General features: G+C 41.4%; 1 protein-coding gene across 1 annotated transcript in view; it reads left to right on the top strand.

The window, feature by feature from the left end:
- KCNH5 (potassium voltage-gated channel subfamily H member 5) overlaps window positions 1–19,559 on the top strand; it is a 362,743-nt gene that overhangs the window by 276,642 nt on the left and 66,542 nt on the right. Inside the window, exon 9 of the mRNA XM_062181546.1 lies at window positions 4,555–4,807. Coding sequence (XP_062037530.1) covers window positions 4,555–4,807 — 253 coding nt within the window. The remainder of the gene's footprint in view (window positions 1–4,554; window positions 4,808–19,559) is intronic.

Genomic DNA, 19,559 nt, shown 5'->3' with positions numbered 1-19,559 from the left:
ATACATGTGCCTTCTCTGTAGAACGGGTATTGGACTAAGAACTGTGAGTTTTTTCAAATTGTGCCAAAATAGAAACTCCCGGGAAACAGGAACCTTAGAGTTTTTGCTCACGGGTCTGGAGAACTTGCATAGTGCTAGGCACACATAACCAGTGCTGCTTACCTGTGAGTTCAGTGAATGCATGTGTGCTGTGGGAACTTGCTTCCTGGGAGACAGAGCTTCTCCCAGCACAAATCTGCCTGTATCTGCTTTGTAGATTGCACGCAAACAGCCTTCTACGCTTGGTTTGGACTTTGGGTTTACTTGGTGGGAAAGCTGGCCATCACTTATCCTGGGAAAGCAGAGATAACATGATCACATGAGGGTATTAAGAATTATGGGAAACGTAACTAAAAGATGGAGTTATTTTGGTGTAAAAATTTCTGGAAGTCCGTGCGTATCAAAGGTCTTTAAAGAATTCATGGAAAATGTGTGTTATGAAAAAGCTATGCATGGATTTCAGGGTTTTTGTACCAAAATAAACTTTCCATTCTATATTTCCATGAAATTTTTGAATTACTCTGATATTTATGTTTTATAGGCAAGGACATTTGGTGTAGCGGTTAAGATGCAAATTGGGACACTGCATCCCATACTGAAATGTCTGGGTTTGGGTCCCAGCTCTGCTTCCAATTCCAGCTTCCTGCTAATGAGCACCATGGGAAGTAGCAGATAATGGCATAAGTACTTGAGTCCCTGCTACCCATGTGGAAGAGCTACATTGAGTTCCTGGTTTCGGGCTTCTATCTAGCACAATATCAGTTGTTATAGGCATTTGGAGAGTGAACTAGTGGATGGGAGATCTCCATCTCTCTCACTTTCTCTGCTTTTCAAATAACAGTAAACAAGTAAATAAAAATTTTGATGTTTTACTAAAATTTTTTTTCTAATTGCAGTATTGAGGTTCAATTTTTGGAGCCTGAGGATTATCTGTTACCTCTCAACCTTGGATTTTATGAATATCATAAATAATAGAAAAAGATTTTATTTACCAGACCAAGGCATTCATTGGTTTTCAGGGTTTGTTTGCAGAATTGGCAAAGATGATTCCTTATGCACTGCCATAGCTCTTCCAAAGAGAAAATTTATTGCTCATCTTAATTAAAAATTTACTTTATTAGCATTCTGACATGAGGATGAAATAAATAATCATCTGTGGAGATAAACATAAGTCATTTAAACCTGAATGTTTTTACTGAAATGTAATTTTGTTTGTAACTATGAGACACAATTAGAGAATTTATACACAAGAGATTAGATATGAAATCCAAGGCAGAGTGTATTAAAATGGAGACAAAAGGCCAGGTATGAGAGTTATCCTGAATGACAGTTTTATTCTGTCACTTAAAATTAGAATTTTCTTTGCTTATGATGGTTATTAGTGCCTTCATTTCCAGACTGAATGATATTATATTTGTATTTCTGTCACAGTCACACCATGTCAGATACATACTCTATGTGAGGATGGAGAGGTAGTTTGCCACTTTATAGCATCTGGACATAAGACTGTACCATCAATCAAAATAAATAATATCCTAAGTGGAATGAGCTAACAAAGAAAGATGCACTAGAAATGGAATATAAATCCTCCTTTCATATGCCAATTACAAGACAATATTGCAGACACTGGAATATTTCATTTGCAATATGAATCCCAGAAGAAATAATTAAAGGATATAAAATGACTATTATCAAAATGAATCTAAAACAATAAAAGTTCTCTATTGTAAATGGCTGGAAACTGAGAGTGCATTTCCTCATCAGGCTATTCAGTGTTAAGGCTTATGGTTGATACTTCAAAAGATTTGTGGGAAAATGAAGCTAAAATATAACTTTATTTTGGTTCAAAAATGTTGAAATCAGTGTATTTTTCAATAATACATGTTTTTCGTGTACTTTTGGAAGGAAGTATGTATGGATTTCTAAAGTTTTTTACCAAAATGGACATTATTTAATTCAATTTTCCATGAACTTTTTGAAGTACCCTCATGTGTGTATATATATTTATTATTTTTGACTTTCCTAGAGCTAATTTCATTTTTAACTTGAAAAAAACATTAATGTTCTCCACTGCTTAATATACCTACAGAATCATATTGATACGTAATTCTCTTAATTCTGTCCGTATCAAACAGCCCAGGTGAGACTATACATGTAGAAAGTACAATACGCGAATTGCTTTTGCAGAGAGCTGACGCAACAATAGACCCTGTAAGAACACACATGTTCAATAAGGAGACAAAATAAAAGCTATTTATTCAGCACTCGCTGTGTGCAGGCTGAAGCAGCCTAAATGCATGTCCTTTCGTTTAATTCCTGTGCTGAGCCTACGACAGACACTGCATCGTTGTCCGTGTTTCACAGATGCGGTTTTGTGAGATTAAGTAACTTGCTCTAGGGTTATAGAGGGTGCAGTGATAGATCTGAATCCAGACTCACATCCTCTTAGGCTGATCTTTATGCTACCCCTGTGTCACACGTGAAGACTCGGAGGCAGCACTTGTTCCCTAATCACCTCGGACACGTCCCCGTCACAGCATCTTTTTCATTGTATTTTAATTGTCCTTTTATTATGTGTGTTTCCTAGACTTCCAAGTTGGCTCCTTTAAGGCAAAGACAGTGTCTTATTTATTCTTTTTAGTTCAGGGATTTAACACAGCAGTGAAACCCATAGCAGAAACTCAGTAAGTGTGCACAGATGACTAATTTTGTATAAAACCACTAAAATTAATACATTAAAGAATATTCAATTATTATGCAAAATAACTAATGTGGACCAAAGCACCTCTTGCTTCTAGAGCTATTAGGCATTCCTTTCCTCAAAGACGAAATTTTTTTTCAGAAAGGTAAGTGAGTTGGTCGCTGCTGCCTCCAGGAATTTGAGGGGTATGAAAATAGAAACCCAAGGACGTAATTAAGTGATATGAAATACTGTGTACAATGTTAGGAAAGCTTCAGAGAAGGGATACTGAAGTTATAATTAGTGGTTTTTAAATTTGAATGAGACCATCTTACCCATAGTGAGGCAACCAGTGTGTCATTGACAGTGAGTCCAAAAATGAAAGAAACAGTCAAGGGAATATTTCAAGCCTCAGGTAATTTTTTAGAGCTTAAAGTTCAATTAAGCAGAGGAAAGGAAAGTGTTTTATGTTAAACATTATGTGGTATAACTTAATGAGGGAAAATCAACTTAGTCAGCTTCGAGGGATCTAAAGCCTATCAAAGAAGAACATTTCTGATGATAAGGAGTCATTCACCAAGGGAGTTGGAGGATGCTAAATGAGTGGGCACGCACTTCTTTAACGCGGGTGATGCAGACCTCTGTAATCACACCTGGCTCCATGGTGTTCTGATTAAATGTGACTGTCATGTCCATTTTCATTTGGGTCTTCAGCTGCCCCGTTGGGAAGGCACAGCCAAGAAAAGCTCTCTGCCCCTTTCCCTGTAACCACGATTCCATTGGTGCTCACTGTTGTCAAGGATGTCCTGAGCTTGCATTCTGCTACTGCCCTTAGAAATCTGGAGGAGCCGGGACAGCACTGTGGTGTAGCGGGCAAAGACGCTGCCTGCAGTGCCGGCACCCCATATGGGCACCAGTTTGAGTCCTGGCTGCTCCACTTCCAATCCAGCTCTCTGCTATAGCCTGGGAAAGCAGTGGAGGATGGCCCAAGTCCTTGGGCCTCTGCACCTGCATAGGAGACCTAGAAGAGGCTCCTGATGCCTGGCTTTGGGTTGGCCCAGCTCCAGCCATTGTGGCCACTTGGGGAATGAACCAGCAGATGGAAGATTCTCTCTCTCTCTCTCTCTCTCTCTCTCTCTTCTTCTCCTCTCTCTGTGTTAACTCTGACTTCCAAGTAAATAAATAAATAATGAAAAAAGAAAGAAAGAAATCTGGAGGAGCCAAAGATGGCTCAGCGAGGACTCCTGCAAACTAATGCTGACATACCTGGGTGCAGCACACCCTTTCCTGGACCTTTGCCAGGAATGAATGTGTTTGTAAGAGGAAGATCGTTCAGCGTGACTAAAACACCTCTAGAGTGGAGTTCTATCAACCAGCTAACGTGTCAAGGTGCCCCACAGGGCTTTTGTTGATTTTGCTTTCTGACACCTGGCTGGTATGCCTCCACCCCCAATGTGGCTTAAGCACCACAGTTCTGAATTTGGATTCAGTTATGAAAAAATCGACAAGAGTTGAGTGAAGGCTGTTGCCCTGTTTTCTTTAGCTCTTTGATGAAATGACATAAGACTTTCTCCTGATACCCTTCTTGACCCCTGCCCCTTCTTCCGAAAGCAGTTGCCATGGTGTTGTGTCCTAATGGTGCAAGTCAGCGCATCTCAGGGGATTCTCAGCTCCCAGAGCAGAGCTGAGTCTTGTCAACATTGCCTGCCCAGCTCCTGCAGCAGACATAGTCACCATCAATAAATATTTGTTGGACGATGGACAAGTTCTCTTTTCTTTTTTTTTTTTTAATGAAATCTCTCCCTCTTGCTTACCCACCTCTCGCTTTTCTTCAGGTCCTCTCCATCTGTCCCAAGGACATGAGAGCAGATATCTGTGTCCACCTCAACAGGAAGGTCTTCAATGAGCACCCTGCGTTCCGACTGGCCAGCGACGGGTGTCTGCGTGCCCTGGCGGTGGAGTTCCAGACCATCCACTGCGCTCCCGGGGATCTCATTTACCACGCCGGGGAAAGTGTGGACGCCCTGTGCTTCGTCGTGTCGGGGTCCTTGGAAGTCATCCAGGATGACGAGGTGGTGGCTATTTTAGGTACTGTGAACTTTCCTCATGTAGTAGCGAAAGGGATGTTGCTTCTCAGGTTTCTGAACAGACGTCTGTTCCGATGGCTTTGGCAGTAGGGTCACGAATGGGATGATGTAGGAAAACAGCGTGCAGGATGACTGTCGGGGGAATAACCTATGGTGTTAGCTCCAGAGGGGCAGAGGAGTCTGTTTAACCCAACCCTTTCCCTTGGAGAGAGGCCCTCTCTGAAGCCCAGAAGAGCTAAGTGACCTGCCCGGGTCGTGAGTGAGTGAGTGAGTTAGGGTCTGAGTACAAATGCCTGACTACAAGTGTGTCTTTTTCTCATCACTGTTGGCCTAAGTAATGAGCTTATTAGGAGCAATAAGAGTCACCGAGTCTTCCCCATTATATGACTGTGATCATAACACAAGTAAATGCAGCTGAGGCTGACAAAGTTGATTCTGTTCATCTGTTCGTACATCAGGGAATTCTTTGGCTCGTGGTAAGTCCATCCTAAAATTCAGAGACCCGGGAGGTAGTTGTGCTCAGAACAAGGACAAGGCAGTGACAGTGCATGTGATGACAGTTCTCTAAAAATGTGTATTTGTGGGTCGTTTAAGATATATGAATATCATGCTGAAAATTACACACATTGCTTAATGGCCCTCAAGATCATTTTCTGCTCAGATTTCTGCAGCAGGTTCTTAAATTCCATGTAGAAATAAAAGGAAGAAATAATGAAGTCAGGAGAGAACCATCCATTATTTTTTTTCTTGGGTAAAATAAGTTAGAATTGCAGGATGTCTTCTCCATTTTGATCACATTTTTCATGGCTTGTGTCTCATGAAAAATGAGCTCAATTTTTAAACTATTGGATTTTTAGCCACCGAGGTCAGCCTACCATGGCTTGAATGCCACTTATTCTTTTAAGTAAAAGATTGACTGATGGGTTTTTGAAACTGCAAAAGCAAAATCCAACAGAAAAATGAAAAACTGATTTCAAAAAGCACAATTACTTGGAAAAGACAGAATTGAGAATCAAGAAGAAATGACCCTTCACAGGAAAACAGGTTCTCTAAAAATTGTGAGTTATAGAAAATGGTTCAGGGTTGCTATTGACAAAACATCACGGTTTATAAGCCTTTATTTAACTCTTATAAATAATATTGCTGTTACAAGTTTCTGTTTTTTTAAAGATTTATTTATTTGAAAGTCAAAATTAGACACACACGGAAAGAGAGAGAGAGATCTTCCATCCACTGGTTCACTCTCTAATGGCCACAGTGGCTAGGGCTGGGTGAAGCCAAAGCCCGGAGTGAAGAGCTTCATCTGTGTCTCCTGTGTGGGTGCAGGGGCCCAGGCTGTTGGGCCATCTTCTGTTGCTTTCTCAGCAGCATTAGCAAGGAACTAGCTTGGAAGTAGAGCAGCCAGGACATGAACCAGCGTTCATATAGGATGCTGGCATCTCAAACAGCAGCTTTACCCACTATATCAAAACTCCAGCCCCAAATTTATTTCTATTTTTTTTTTTTGCAAGAAAAATACAACCCTGGGTGTGCTTAGTGCTAGTTAGTTCTTGTTCTGCTTTATTTACTATAGTATAAGAGAGTTAAACAAAATCCTTCATAAAAATAACACATTTTACCAGAACAGTCTATACCACAAGCATTCTTAGTTGCTTAAAGAAGAGAATGAAACACGAATTGCAAACAGATGTGTCTTCTTTTCCTGAATGTGTCTGTCAACGGGGGGGGTGGGAAGACAGGCGTCAAAGATACTACATGAACGTGCGTGCTGCTGAGATGAGCTGTGGACTCCTTGTCGTTTGCTTTGCCCCATTGTCTTCATTACAGCTTCACCTTGGTAACTCCCTTTGCAGAGAAGGTTGGGGAAACCTGGAGTACAGTGCCTCTGGGCTGGGTCAGCTCAGATGAAATCATTTGCTCAGTGACACAGACAAAATGCAATTTCCTTTCATTTTAAAATAAAATGGTAGCTGCTTTTGTCCAGTGACACAGCAAAAATGAACGCAAGGCTCCTGAGTGTGGGGCCACGCTCATCGTCTCTCTGTCACATTTTATCTCTTGGAGTGTGTACTTTCGGTTCTTCATCTCAAAAATCTTTGGACTCAGAGACTTTTCATGTCTTGGTTTAATGAGGCCAATGATATGAACAACTCTCTGGCAGCCTTTCTTCCTTTCTTTTTCCCCCTCTAGGCATCTAAAAAAAAAGACTCATTCAACAAAAACTCAAGCAAATTCAGATGTTTTCAGATAGTTGAGATAGTTCAACAGTGTTTATAAAAAGGAGGAAAACACTAACTTACCAGTGTCACTTCTGTTGTTTGGGTGGTTGTCCATGTCTTTCTTGTTTCTTGTTTTCTTCCTCATGTTCTAGTTTTTGGTAACTTAATTTTCAAATAATCGCAACTGTTAAGAAAAGTGGCAGAAATTACCAGGATGCAAAGAGTGATGCATGTGTATGTATGTCTTTGTGCATTTTTTTTTTATTTATTTGACAGAGTTAGACAGTGAGAGAGAAAGAGACAGAGAGAAAGGTCTTCCCTCCATTGGTTCACCCCCTAAATGGCCACCACAGCTGGTGCTGCACCAGTCCGAAGCCAGGAGCCAGGTGCTTCCTCCTGGTCTCCCATGCGGGTGCAGGGGCCCAAACACTTGGGCCATTCTCCACTGCCTTCCCAGGCCACAGCAGAGAGCTGGACTGGAGGAGGAGCAACCGGGACTAGAACCCGGTGCCCATATATGATGCCAATGCCGCAGGCAGAGGATTAACCAAGTGAGCCACAGTGTCTGTCCCCTGTGTGCATTTTTAAAACTTAGATTCTACCCCATAGGGTAAGTTGGTTAGGTCTTCTGTACCTTTTTCAACCATTTTGTTTTCTTGATTTGTCCTGACAGTGCCATTTAAATAATCTTATTAATGCATTTTATTTATGTCTCCTTCCTTTTCCTGTGGTTTATGCTTTATAATTTTTGCTGTATGTTATAACTGTTATATCTTCATTGTAAGCAGGGGCCTGTGGTGTTGGAATGTATCCTCTTCAATGTATTCCATAGTTTTTGCCTGTATTCTTTTTTTTTTTTAAGATTTATTTTATTTATTTAAAAGAGTTACAGAGAGAGGTAGAGACAGAGAGAGAGAGGTCTTCCATCCGCTGGTTCACTCCCCAAATGGCTGCAATTGCTGGAGCTGAGCTGATCTGAAGCCAGGAGCCAAGAGCTTTTTCCATGTCTCCCACGTGGGTGCAGGGACCCAAGGACCTGGGCCATCCTCTGCTGCTTTCCTAGGCACATCAACAAGGAGCCGGATCAGAAGTAGAGCAACCATGACGACTTGAACTGGCGCCCATATGGGATGCTGGTGCTGCAGATCGGGGCTTTTACCTGCTGCGCCACAGCACTGGCCCCAGCTGTATTCTTATAAGGGTCAAAAAAAAAAAAAAATCCCTACATCAGTCACATCTGAGGACAACTCAGAAGAATGGGAACTTGCCTATGTTTGTGTGATAGGAAAAATAAATAGAACTTGCTATCTCTTATGCTGATTAATTTGCCCGTTGAAAGGTAGAGAAGGGAGGGCATTTTAAAATCAATCAAAATCTCTGAATCTAAAACTAGGGGCAGTGTCATTGTTGTGGCTCCTTGCCTCTAAACAGTCCCTAGGTAGGTACGAATTCTGAAGTTTGTCAGAAGTGCTGAGGAGCGTAGTGAGTAAGTTCCGCTGCAGCTAATTATGGAAGGACAAACCACGTAGCCAACAAATACCTCCTGTCTAACACTGGAGAGTGGCTTCCAGATGTCTCTCTGGATAGGGCAGGTGAGTCTAATTGTGGTCATGTCTTCTTCCCGTGTGACATTCTTTGTTCTTACGCCTCCACCTCTTTCTTGACCGTCCTACTTTTTATGAAATACAATGAATTCCAAATTAAGTCCGTGATGCATACATGTTATTTTATATTCTTTAATGTCTTTTTACTTTTTAGTTCCTACCCTATAATTATTTAACGTGAATGGGGTCCTTGGTGTGGTTGAAATAGCCAGGTTACCACTCCACTGCCTTGACAAGAATATTGTACCTGTCAAAGGATATAAAAATGACGTTTTCCCACTAACAATAGCCCTTGTCCTTAAGACATTGGTATTGTTGCATTCAGATTTTATGTTTTTTGAGTGTTTGTTGATTGTTAGAATCATAAGGTTAGAATTATTAAACTCTGTGACTTCTGTCCAAAGTCTTTTGATTGTAGTTTCAAATTCCCAAAAGAACTCTACTTATTTATGTAGAGCTTAGATCAGGGAATTAAATTTTACTATGGCACCGGAAGGAGGAAGCATAAGTGATAAAGGACACACAGAAATTAAATGAACTTAAAAAGATAATTTTTGATGTGGTTTAAGATTCCATTTTGATTAGACTCTGTTATTTAAAGCTGCATCTTTTGTAGACATCTGTGCATTAGTAGAGAAAACTTTTCATTTATAATTCTCAAAATCCAGAACCTATTTTTTATTACAAATAGAAAAAATCTGAGCTGTGAATGAATAATATTTGACTATTTTGAGAATCTGTGAAAATGTGACTTCTACGCTGTGGTTAAGATTTCTTCCTCTGTACTTGTTATTAGAAGTCAAATGCTTCACACTTTACATCCTTCAAAGGGCTTTTCCTGAGTTCCAGAAAATTATTCTCTTTTGCATCCAAATCACTGTGTTTCAGGTACTGAACCGTGAAATATTTAGGTTTGGTCTACATTTTATAATGATGAACTTAGTTAATTCAAATATTTTTATAAAATGGAAACCAGTTTTTCTTTTTCAAAAAAACATGCATGCGCATCTGATTTTGGACATTCTGAGCTGTGAGTGTAACATCATTCATAAACTTCCAGGGTCCTCAGCCTGCAGCTTCGTCAGAGCAATTTAAGTTTCTGCAGTCCTGTAGTTTAAATTCAGCCACATTCCCCTCCTGAACACATTTCAGAACTAAGTCTTGTCCATCTCCTTGATGTCCCTTGATTGTTCCTTTAATGTCCCCCGCCAAAGCCACTGCTCTCAAAACCTTGTTCCTGAGGCCTGGGAAGGGTGGTGAGGAGGGGCGTTGGGGTGGGTGGAGCGGTGGTCAGAAGTTCGTGCAGTGTTTAATCTGCTGCTTGGGGCACCGATGTCTCGTGTCAAGATGGCTTCTGATTCCACCTTCCTGCTAACATGTGCCCTGGGAGGCAGCAGGTGATGGCTCAGGTGCTATGGTGCATGTCACAATGTGGGAAACTCTGGCAGAGTTCCTGGCTTTGGCCTGGCCCATCACTGGGTCCTGGGGACACTTGGGGATTGAACCAGTGAATGGGCGATCTCTCTCTCTCTCTCTCTCTTTTTGTCTCTGTGTCTTTTAAATGAATAAAATAAATGCATTGTGGTTGAAAAAAAATGAGGTTCTTGTCCGGTCCTGAGTCATGACTTCCTTCTAAAAGACCCACTTGTCTATAATCTGTCATCAGTTTTAGTTTGCACTTCTGTGTCCTGCTGCCCCCACATTACCATCCAGAGATGTAACTTAGCATGTCTGTTTCCTTGTTAGCATTCACACCAAGGCTTCCTGGCGCTTTAAGGATGAAATGTCATTCCTAGCACTGTCCATGAGGCCATTTAGATCCTGGTCTCTGCCCTCCCTTCCACCCTGACTTGTGCCGTTCCCTCTCCCTACCTTGTTCTCTCCATATTGCATTGCCAGAAGTTTCTCTCATCCTACCAGGTTCTCTCTAACAGACACGCTTCTGTATCTGCTACAACCTTGTTTAGAATCATTTTTCTCTTTTTTAGGTGAGAGTCCCTTGCTTCCTCTCTTTCATTGTTTCCCTTATTGCCCTGGCCTGGGTTAGATGCTTCAATTCTGAGCTACTGTTGTGCAAATATTTGTAGGCTCTTGGTAGCCCCAGTTTTTATCTTTTATCTATTTATCCTCCCCTTACACTATAAGCACTTGAGATGTCTTGTTCATTTATTTATTTATTTAGGAGTAAATTTAATCAAAGTGAAAGATATCGGCAATGAGAATTGCGAAACACTGAAGAAAGTATCAAGGACACAAAACAATGGGAATGGTGTTCCTTGTTCATGGATTAGAAGAATTAATATCGTTAACATCTCCATACTGTGTAAAGCAATCTATATATTCAGTGTGATCCCTGTCAAATACCAATGGCATTCTTCACAAAATTAGAAAAAACAATCCTAAAATTCATATGAAACCACAAAAGATAGCTTAAGCAATCCTGAGGAAAATAAAGTTGGAGGCATCCAAATACCTGATTTCAAAGTATCCTATTAAGATAATGTAACTAAAACCCATGGAATTGGGATAAAAACAGACATAAACATACATCTGACAGGGAGCCACATTACAATATAATTACCTCAAAACAAAGTACCACTGCCAACATCAATAAGATTACTAACACCACCGTGAAAAGAGTTTTGCATGTGCTTATCCCATTCTGTCCTACCCACCATTATTTTTAATGTTGTACTATATGTGGATTGGCAGAGCACATCGTTACTTCACAGTATACTCTCTCCTTTTTAACATTTGTTTAGTCGTGTTTCTAAAGTTACTGTATATTTAGTGCCACCACTAGTCTCTGTGTCACTGTCTCTTTAGGTGTTTTGGTTGCCTACAACATATCCATGAATAAATCCCTAAGGAAGGAGCCACTGGAGCAGTATTCCTTGAGTTTTATTCTCTTGGTGACATAGCTTGCACCATTTATACTTGAAAATCAGTTTTGCAGGACAGGAAATTCTTGGCTCACATTTCTCTCCTAGACGATATTAAATACGCTACTTATTTTGTTATAGTCAGGTCCGTAGAGAAATCCCAGAGCTTCTGTTTTCTGGCATTGTGATCTGTGTTCTGTTTGCTTTTGCTGTCACTGTCGTCACTCGTGATAGAGTGGTGAGGTGAGCTGAGTCATATGTGAGTATTCTGTGAAATACCGGGTTGCTTAAAAGTGGTGCTAAATACTCTGCCAACAGCACTTTTTTGTCACTCTTCACAATAGCATCAGTTCTGTTAACAAAGGCACCGGGCAGGTCATGACTTCTGTGGCTCCCTTTGTGAAACAGGGTGAAGTGGACTGTTAACCGGCATTGAAGTTTCTTCCTCTTGGCTCTCCTCGGCGTTCTCTATGCGTGGCCCTGTAGCTATGTAGGTTTCCTTTTAGGCTAATGCTTCTCGTCATTCCCTGGACCGGCCATTTTCTCAGCCTTAAATGCTGCCCTTCCCGTGGAAGGCTCAGCTACAGTTCATCTCAAACAAGTGCTTTCTTTGCGAGATCTTTCCTACATCTTCTTAATTTTAAAATGTTTTGCTCTTGTGAGCTTTGCCGGTTCTGGTCCTGTAAATGTTCCCTTTTATTTTTGCTGTTTTGTAATTACTTTTTTGCATTTCTCTCTTACTCATAAACTTGAAGACTTCCCGAGAGCCAGATTTCTGTTGCCTGCATCTCTCTGCTCACCCACTGCATAAAGTAAATGTTTTTGCTTCATTTTTAAAGTTTTATTGAGATAGAATTGCTCTACAAAGACCTGCACATGTTTAATGTGTGCAGTGTGATGAATTTGGACATTTGCAAACACCCACAGTACCATCATCACGATCAATGTAATAGACATCTCCAATGCTACTCAGTGCTTTCTTGTGTGACTTGTGAGTGTGTGCATGACATGAATATTCAACATGACATCTGCCCTCATAAATGTTGCACTTCACAACAACCTGTTGTTAAGGGTGGGATCTGTGTACAACATATACTAGAACTTACCTGTCTCACATAAATGAAATTGTATCCCCCTTACACAACTCCCCAATCCTCTTACCCCATGGCTACCGCTAGTGTGTTCTCTGCTTCTGTGGGTTCGGTGATTGCAGATACTTCATGCAAGTGTAGTTGTGCACTGCTTCTTCCTCAACGACTGGCTGTTGTGTTGCCAGCCAGGTTCCTCTGTGTGGTTGCAAACGGGAGGATTTCCTTTCTTAAAAAAAGGCTAAATAGGGTTCCACAAGGATTTACCACATTTCTTCATCCATCCATCTGCTCATGGCACCTGTGTGTTGTTTCCATCTCTAGTTATGTTTAGTAATACTACCTTGATGCAGGTGTCTCGTCAGGATTCTGATCTTGATTCTTTGGGGCATTTGCCCAACAGTAGGATTGCTGCAACACAGGTTACAGTTCAGGATAGGACACCAAATGCGTAATATGGATGAGGAGAACAAGCTACCATTAGTTTTCACACTTGACAAGTGCAAAGCTTACAAGATTTAGTTATAACATGCTCATTATTGTGGACTTCAACTCAAATTCTTCCTTAGAAAAATAGAACAAGAATTTTAAGATGTAACTAATTTTCAACTTAGTCTTTTCTGTATATTTCTTTTCTTTTTTTTCTTTTTTTTTTTTTTTTTTTGACAGGCAGAGTGGACAGTGAGAGAGAGAGAAAGAGAGAAAGGTCTTCCTTTTGCCGTTGGTTCACCCTCCAATGGCCGCCGCGGTAGCGCGCTGCGGCCGGCGCACCGCGCTGTTCCGATGGCAGGAGCCAGGTGCTTCTCCTGGTCTCCCATGGGGTGCAGGACCCAAGGACTTGGGCCATCCTCCACTGCACTCCCTGGCCACAGCAGAGAGCTGGCCTGGAAGAGGGGCAACCGGGACAGGATCGGTGCCCCGACCGGGACTAGAACCCGGTGTGCCGGCGCCGCAAGGCGGAGGATTAGCCTGTTGAGCCACGGCGCCGGCCTGTCTTTTCTGTATATTTCTTTTTGAATAACATGCTACCAACTTTGTTATTTTGGGGACATGCTTTATAACAAATTTGTTCTTAACACTCACAGTGTCAAACTTGGGATTATCATTCTGATTGTTATTATTTCTTGTATCTTCTTAAAGGCAGCTATCATTCCCTCTTACAAATATCAGTATGCTCTATTTTTTACTTCTATTTAGTAAGAGATATTTGGCTCTTTCTTTGTGTGTGCAAAGAAAAATCTATCAACTAAGTTAGTTGGTTTCTTTTAGATAATTATTACTTCCTCCTCTCAAAATTTAAAAGACATTTCAAATTTGGAGGTATACCCAAATTTGAAATGTCTTTTAAATTTTCAAAGGCATGACACCAATCACTGAAGATTGGCAAGCATCATTTCTAAATGCTGTAAGCACACTGTTCTAATGTGCATATATTTTCTTATTTTTTTTAAAGATTTGTTTATTTGAAAGTCAGAGTTAACAGAGAGAGGAGAGGCAGACAGAGAGAGAGAGAGGTCCTCCATCCGATGGTTCACTCCCCGAATGGCCGCAATGGCTGGAGCTGTGCCGATCCGAAGCCAGGAGCCAGGAGCTTCCTCCTGATCTCCCACGTGGGTGCAGGGGCCCAAGGACCTGGACCATCCTCCACTGCTTTCCCAGGCCATAGCAGAGAGCTAGACAGGAAGTGGAGCAGCCGGGTCTCGAACCAGCGCCCATATGGGATGCCAGCACTTCAGGCCAGGATATTAACCCCCTGTGCCACAGCATAGCCCCCTATATATTTTCTTATTATAACATTAATTGTCTTGATCCTTCTGCTCTTCCCCTAAAAATATTGCTTAATTACATGTGTTGTTTGTAGTAGTCAAAGTCTATTTGAAATCAAGTAACTTAGTAACTTGTAGTCTTGCTCATTACATATATATATATATATATTATGGATACATATACATATGGAATATATATATATATAAGTGTATATATATATATCCATAATAAAGTTTCTGAGCCACCTATAGTGATCAGTTATAGTGAGGGGCTAACAAATCAGTAAAGTGAATGTGATTAAAGGACAATATTTCTTTCTTTTTTTTTTGACAGGCAGAGTTAGTGAGAGAGAGAGACAGAGAGAAAGGTCTTCCTTCCATCGGTTCACCCCCCAAATGGCTGCTATGACCAGCGCGCTGTGCCGATCCGAAGCCAGGAGCCAGGTGCTTCTCCTGGTCTCCCATGCGGGTGCAGGTGCTTGGGCCATCCTCCACTGCCTCCCGGGCCACAGCGCGGCACCGGCCTTAAGGACAATATTTCTGAATTAATTTCCTGTCTTCCTGTTCCATCCAGTGTTAAAAGTGGCGTTTTGGAGTCCCATACTCTAATTTTATTGCTCTTGTTGTCTTTCATGTCCATTGATGTTTTTTATGTGTTCAGGTGGCCCAATACTGGCTGCACATATGTATTTACAATTGTCATATTCCCTATATTTTTTAAAACATCAGGAAGAGCATTTATTTCTTTTTCTTTAAATATTTATTTATTTGGCAGGCACAGTGACAGAGAGAGAGGGGGGAGAGGCAGAGAGAGAAACTTGTCTGTGTGTCTTGTGACACTTTCTAACTTGAAGTAAATTTTACCTGATATAAACATAGCCACTCCTCCTCTCTTTTGGTTGTAGTTCCTGGAATATCTTATTCCATCCTTTCACTTTCAGTCCATGTGTCTCCTTAAAGTTAAAATAGATCTCTGGTAGGCAGTGTGCTGTCGGATCTTGATTTTTCTTAAAAACCATTCAGCCACTCTCTGTCTTTTGATTGGAGATTTTAATTCATTTATAGTCAAGGTTATTGTTGATAGAGCAGGACTTACACCTGCCAGCTTATGGATTGTTTTCTGGGTGTTCTGTAGCTGTTTTGTTCCTTTCTCGCTCTTTCCTCGTTGACCTTTGTGATTTGGTGATTTTCTGCACTGCTAAGCTTGGATTCCTTTCTCATCCTCCTCGTGTGTGTGTTGTAATTTTTGTGTTTTGCAACTTTTTGTAGTTATAATAGACTTTTTAAAAATATTTATTCATCCACTTGAAAGGCAGGGCCACGGGGTGGGGGATAGTGAGATTTCTTCCATCTGCTGGTTTGTTCCCCCAAATGAATGCAACAGCCATTGCTGGACCAGGCCAAAGCCAGGTGGTAGGAGCTTCATCTGGGTTCTCATGTGAGTGCAGGAGCCCAAGCATCTGGGCCATCCTCCACGGATTTCCCAGGCATCCTAGCAGGGAGCTGGATCGGAAGCAGAGCAGCCAGGACCTGAACTGGCGCCCGTATGGGATGCCCGTGCTGTAGGCCAAACTTGCTGCACCACAGCGTTGACCCAAGACTGTTTTCAACTGGTAACTCTGGGTACAGGCAAATACTGTCAACTTTTATGCACCCAGATACAATTTTATTGTCACAGTTATCATAATTTTTATTATATATGTACCTAATACATGTACCTTAATGTATGTATAGTTACTGATCATTTTGACATGCAGGACAGAACAGAAGGAGTGGATTATCCCTATTTTCATATGACATGATTCTATCTATAGAATGCCTCCAAAGTTCCATGAAAACGCTGGTAGTATTGGTAGATGTTCAGTAAGATTGCAGGATACAAAATCACCATACAAAAGTCAGGTATGTCGACGCATGAAAACTGACCCAGCTGAAAAAAGAAATCAAGAACAACCCAGTAATAATAACACCAAAAATATTAAATTCTTAGAAATAAACTGACTCAAATAATATTTGATGAAAGTAAAATTTGCATGCTACTAAACATTCATTAAATAAGTGGAGTAGGGTGTAAAACTGCCACCTACAGTGCCAGCATCATATATGGGCGCTGACTCAAGTCCTGGCTGCTCCACTCCTGATCCAGCTCTCTGCAATGGCCTGGGAAAGCAGTAGAAGATGGCCCAAGTCCTTGGGCCCCTGCACCCACGTGGGAGATTTGGAAGAAGCTCCTGGCTCCTGGTTTCGGATCAGAACAGCTCTGGCCATTGCAGTCATTTGGGGAATGAATCAGTGGATGGAAGACGTCTCTCTCTCTCTCTCTCTCTCTCTCTCTCTCTCCCTCTCCTTCTCTGTGTAACTCTTTCAAATAAATAAATAAAAATCTTTTAAAAAAACAAGCTGAAGAAGACAAGAGTAGATGGGAAGATACCTTGTGTCCATTAGTTATTATTATTAATATTTTAAAATATTTATTCTATTTATTTGAAATTCAGAGTTACAGAGAGAGAAGGAGGGAGAGACAGAGAGAGAGAGGTCTGCAGATTGCACTGATTCACTCCCCAAATAGGTGCAACAACTGGGCCAGACTGAAGCCAGGAGCCAGGAGCTTCTTCCCACTCTCCCACAAGGTTGCAGGGGCCCAAGCACTTGGGCCATCTTCTGCACTTTCCCAGGTACATTAGCAGGGAGCTGAATCAGAAGTGGAGCAGCTGGGACTCGAACTGGTACCCATTTAGGACATTGGCATTACCCACTATGCCATAACACTGACCCCTCTAATCAATATTAAAATGCCTCTACCACTCAAAGCAATGTACAGATTCAATATGATTTCTGTCAGAATCCCAGTACAATTTTCATAGAAATAGGAAAATAGCCTATTAAATTACAAGGAACTCTGAACAGCCAAACAAAACTGTGAAAGAAAAAGTTGGTGGTATCATGCTTCCTGATTCAAAATTATGTTACAAGTCTATAATAATCAAAAGTGTATGGTGCTGGCATTAAAAAAACACAGGTATTGGAGGAACAGATGGAGCCCATAAATAAATCCAAATAATTACAATCGGCTAATTTTGAACAATGCTACAAAGGGAAAGCTTCTTTTTTTTCCATACATGTTGCAGGGAAAACTGGATTTCCACATTTATATGTAAAAGAATAATATTTGACACTTACCTTATACCACACAAAATTAAACTCAGATTAAATAAAAGACATAAATGTAGTGCTTGAAGCCATACAATAGCTCAAAGAGAACACAGATGAAGAGCTGGTATTGACACTGTCTTCGTCTGCAATGACTGTTGGGTATCACAGCAAAAGCTCAGGTTACAAAAAGAAAAACAAGTAAATGAGACTATGTCAAATGAAAATCCTCTGTGCAGCCAAGGAGACAATCAAAATGCAAAAGCAGCCTATGGACTGGGAAAAATATTTGAAAACCGCATATCTGGTATGGAGTTAATATCCAAAATGTACAAAGAACTGTTCCAGGGCCGGCGCCATGGCTTAACAGGCTAATCCTCCGCCTTGCGACGCCAGCACACTGGGTTCTAGTCCCGGGTGGGGCACCGGATTCTGTCCCGGTTGCCCCTCTTCCAGGCCAGCTCTCTGCTGTGGCCCGGGAAGGCAGTGGAGGATGGCCCAGGTCCTTGGGACCTGCACCCGCATGGGAGACCAGGAGAAGCACCTGGCTCCTGGCTTCAGATCAGCGAGATGCGCTGGCCGCAGCGGCCATTGGAGGGTGAACCAACGGCAAAGGAAGACCTTTCTCTCTGTCTCTCTCTCTCTCATCACTATCCACTCTGCCTGTCAAAAAATAAAAAAAAAAATAAATAAAAAATAAAATGTCCCCTTTAAAAAAAAAAAAGAAGAAGAACCGTTCCAACTCAGTAGCAGGAAAACAAATAACCGTATTTTTAAAATGGGCAAAGGTTTGTGTCAGGTGTTTTTCCAGAGAAGACATCAACCTGGCCAGCAGGTGTATGAAAAAGGATCTCAATATCACTAAGCATCAGGGGGATGCAAGTTAAAGACACTATGAGACACCACCTCCCACATGTTGGGTTGGCCATTATCAAAAATTCGAGAACTAAATAAGTATCAGAAACATTGTAAGAAAATGACATCTTAGAGCAATGTTGGTGGGATATAGATTAGCACAGCAGTTGTGGAAAATATGGCGGTTCTTAAAGGACCAGATGACCCAGCGGTTCCTTCTTAGGTGTATGTATCCCCACACGGTGAAGTCACCACCTCCCGATAGTGTACACGCCCCCATGTTTATTGCTTTAGTAGCCGTAATCAAGATATGAAAACAGGCTGTGCAGCCTCTGCTTTTTCAGTGGGTGAATGCATAAAGAGAATGCATCGCACATATAGGCTAGAATATCATTCAGGAAAGAGATAATGGGTTTTTCCACAACACAGATTGACCTGGAGGGTATTATGCTAGGTGAAATAAGCCAGACACGCACAAAAATGTTACATAGTTGCATTTATGCTCATATGTGGAATCTTGAAGAAAGAGAGGTGAAATACGCAGAGGCGGGGTAGAGGTGCAGTGGGGGAGGGAGGACACGGTGAGATGTGGGTCCACAGGTAGAACCTGGCAGACATGTACGATGGACAAGACTGGATCTGAGGCACAACATGCGGATGGCAGCAAAACTGTGTTTTATGTGAATTGATAAGATGTGAATTGATAAGTATATTAATTTGCTTCACTATGGGAACAATTCTCGTATCCAAATATATCCTGTAACATCATGGTTCAAACTTCAAATATACACAGTAAAATTCAATTTTATGAAAGAAGTGAGTATCTGGATCAAGTCCGTTGTATGGAAGAATTATCAAATATAGCCAATATCACACCCTACACTCACAGGAGGCTACCTTAGGACAATTCAAATGACATTTTTAGCGGTCTACTGGGTATAGTTAGGTATGTCCACTAATGAATAATTGGGATAGTTTTATGCATTTACTTTATCCATGCTATTAACTCATCAAATAATGTATCTCACATTAAAAAAAAAAAAAAGGGTTGGGGGCTGGCTTGGTGGCATAGCAGATTACGCTGCAGCCTGCAATGCCGACATCCCATATGGGTGTCCTGGCTGCTCCATTTCCAATCCAGCTCCCTGCTAATGGCCTGGGAAAGCAGTGGAAGGTGGCCAAGTGCTTG

The sequence above is a fragment of the Lepus europaeus genome, chromosome 22 (genome assembly GCF_033115175.1).
Source record: "Lepus europaeus isolate LE1 chromosome 22, mLepTim1.pri, whole genome shotgun sequence".
Taxonomy (NCBI): Eukaryota; Metazoa; Chordata; class Mammalia; order Lagomorpha; family Leporidae; genus Lepus; species Lepus europaeus.
The sequence above is the reverse complement of the archived record's forward strand: the minus strand, read 5'-3'. Positions and strand labels throughout refer to the sequence as shown.